General features: G+C 36.0%; 1 protein-coding gene across 1 annotated transcript in view; it reads left to right on the top strand.

Moving 5' to 3' along the window:
- The window catches only part of RP1 (retinitis pigmentosa 1 (autosomal dominant)), a gene marked incomplete at its 3' end in the record, with an annotated part of 10,191 nt that overhangs the window by 5,765 nt on the left and 2,309 nt on the right, over positions 1-2,117 (top strand). Inside the window, exons 5-6 of the mRNA XM_010289977.1 lie at positions 565-687; positions 985-2,115. Coding sequence (XP_010288279.1) covers positions 565-687; positions 985-2,115 — 1,254 coding nt within the window. The remainder of the gene's footprint in view (positions 1-564; positions 688-984; positions 2,116-2,117) is intronic.

Here is a 2,117-nt window from a genome sequence, read left to right as displayed (position 1 = left end):
GTTCAGCAGACCACATCCGTAAGTCGTATGACGTTAAACAAATAAAAAGATCAGTGAGTTCTTTCGTTAGATATTCAGAATTATGTCAGTCAAAAGAAGAAATGAAATGCAAAGCTGCTGACTTATTACCTATTTCTCAAGATTCAGTGCATTCAGCCTGTCCCGGACATAGACAGATGCAGGTGATGGTATCTCCATGTAGTAAAGCTTCTACTGAGAAAATAGATCCAACAACTGGATGCTTTCCTACTGTTACTGAAAGTGAGAATCAAATCAGTGTCAGGACTGAATCTGTGACAGCAACACATTTCACTGATGACAGCCAATCTGCATCTTCCCTCACCAAAAAGAAGAGGAGAAAATCATCTAACTTTCTAGAGCAAAGTACATATGAAAATAAAAAAGATAAAGAAATTTCAGGGATAATTAAAAGTGAGGGAATGGATATCACAAGCAAAACCACACAGGATTCCACAACAGAAGCTATGGATAATTATTCTGAAATCCCTCAGAAAAAAGGTACGGATTTTTTTGTAAAAAGCAATGATGGGTCTGTCAATTCAGGCAAAAGCGTATGTCCTGAAGATGAATTCTATCACCAGGATTCAGTGGAACAAAATGGATTATCATCTAATAAAAAACCTAGAAGTAATAACAACAAGTTGGCCAAGGTAAAAATGAAGTCAGGTAAAAAAAATAATATTGTTTCATCTGCAAAGAGTGAAGATGGCCTAGTGACAGTTGATTCAAACAATGAATCTGAACACAGTCAGGATACACAGAGTACCGAGAAAGATGGCACACATCTCACAACCAATTCTTTTGAACAGACACCTAACTCATCAGTGATCTTAAAGCCATTGTCAAAAGTGCCAAAGAATCTTAATTTTGAAAAAGAAAAGGAAAAGAATATTTTGGAAAATTTACCATCAAAGAAAGAGAAAAAGCAAAAGGGGATGAAGAAAAATCTAAATAAAAGTGCAGATAAGTTAAATAAGTCAGAGAGAGCCATTACATTAGAGGCTTTAACCCAGGAGGATTTTCAAGAGGAGGTTGTTGAGCATTCAGTTGAAAACTATGTCCAAACCTGGCTGAAAAACTTGTCACCAAATTCTGTCTTGCCCCCTATAAATAAAAAAGGGAACGTAGAGAATAGCAATGTCTGTCATTTTCCTAAGGAAAATACTGATGCTTCTATAGATAAAGAAGCAAGATTTATCACAAATAAAGTGCATGTGACTGAAAAAAAACATCTGCTTGAACATAATCTAACCAAAAAAGCATTAAAGCCGATTTGTGAATCGGGAACTTTAGAAGAATCAGCCAAGGATTCAGGTGAAAAACAAACTGACTCTTTGATTCATGCTAATACAACTATAGTAGAAGAAGCCAAGTATTCACTAAAGTCAGAATTTCATCATGGTGGTAAGCTACACTTGTTTCATGAAACACATGACAATGTGTCAGAAGTTGATATTCAAGATACCAACCTATGTCAAAGAAAAAAATCTGAAGTTGCTGTTCAAGTTGATTGTGCAATTGCCAATGAGAAAATGGGAATTGATGTTCAGAGTAATTGCATGTCTAGCATGTTGCTGCATGAACTGCAATCAGCTTTGCTTGGTCTCCAGAAAGAACATAGTGGATGTATAGGAAAAGCTTGCAGCCTTTCAGATCTTTCTCCTTCATCTTTTGGTTCTTCCTCCAATGTGCTCCTAGCTTGGCTACTTGTACTGAATCTGAGAGATGGTTCGACTGGGACAATCAAAGATGATATGCAAAAAGCTACCTGTAGCTGTTCTGAAATACTTACACAGTTACAATTTCTGAAACAAACTACAGTCATAGAAAAAGTTGATGAACTGAAGGCTGCTTTCTCACATTTTCAACAATCAACAGAAAATAACTTATTGCAATTTGGGAGGGAACTCAAAAAGCAGGACTCCACACATTGCCATGAGAATATACCCATATCTGAAATTCATAATGGTACACATTTGCATGAAAATGAAATATCAGTTGAGCGTAGTGCTCCAAAGGACAGTGTAAATTCTGAAGAAGCTCTAAAATTGACTGATGAATTAGAAAGCTGTTTTGATATACAGAAAGATCTTTGT

Source organism: Phaethon lepturus, unplaced genomic scaffold (genome assembly GCF_000687285.1).
Source record: "Phaethon lepturus isolate BGI_N335 unplaced genomic scaffold, ASM68728v1 scaffold17726, whole genome shotgun sequence".
Classification (NCBI taxonomy): domain Eukaryota; kingdom Metazoa; phylum Chordata; class Aves; order Phaethontiformes; family Phaethontidae; genus Phaethon; species Phaethon lepturus.
This window is presented reverse-complemented; position numbering and strand designations above follow the sequence as displayed.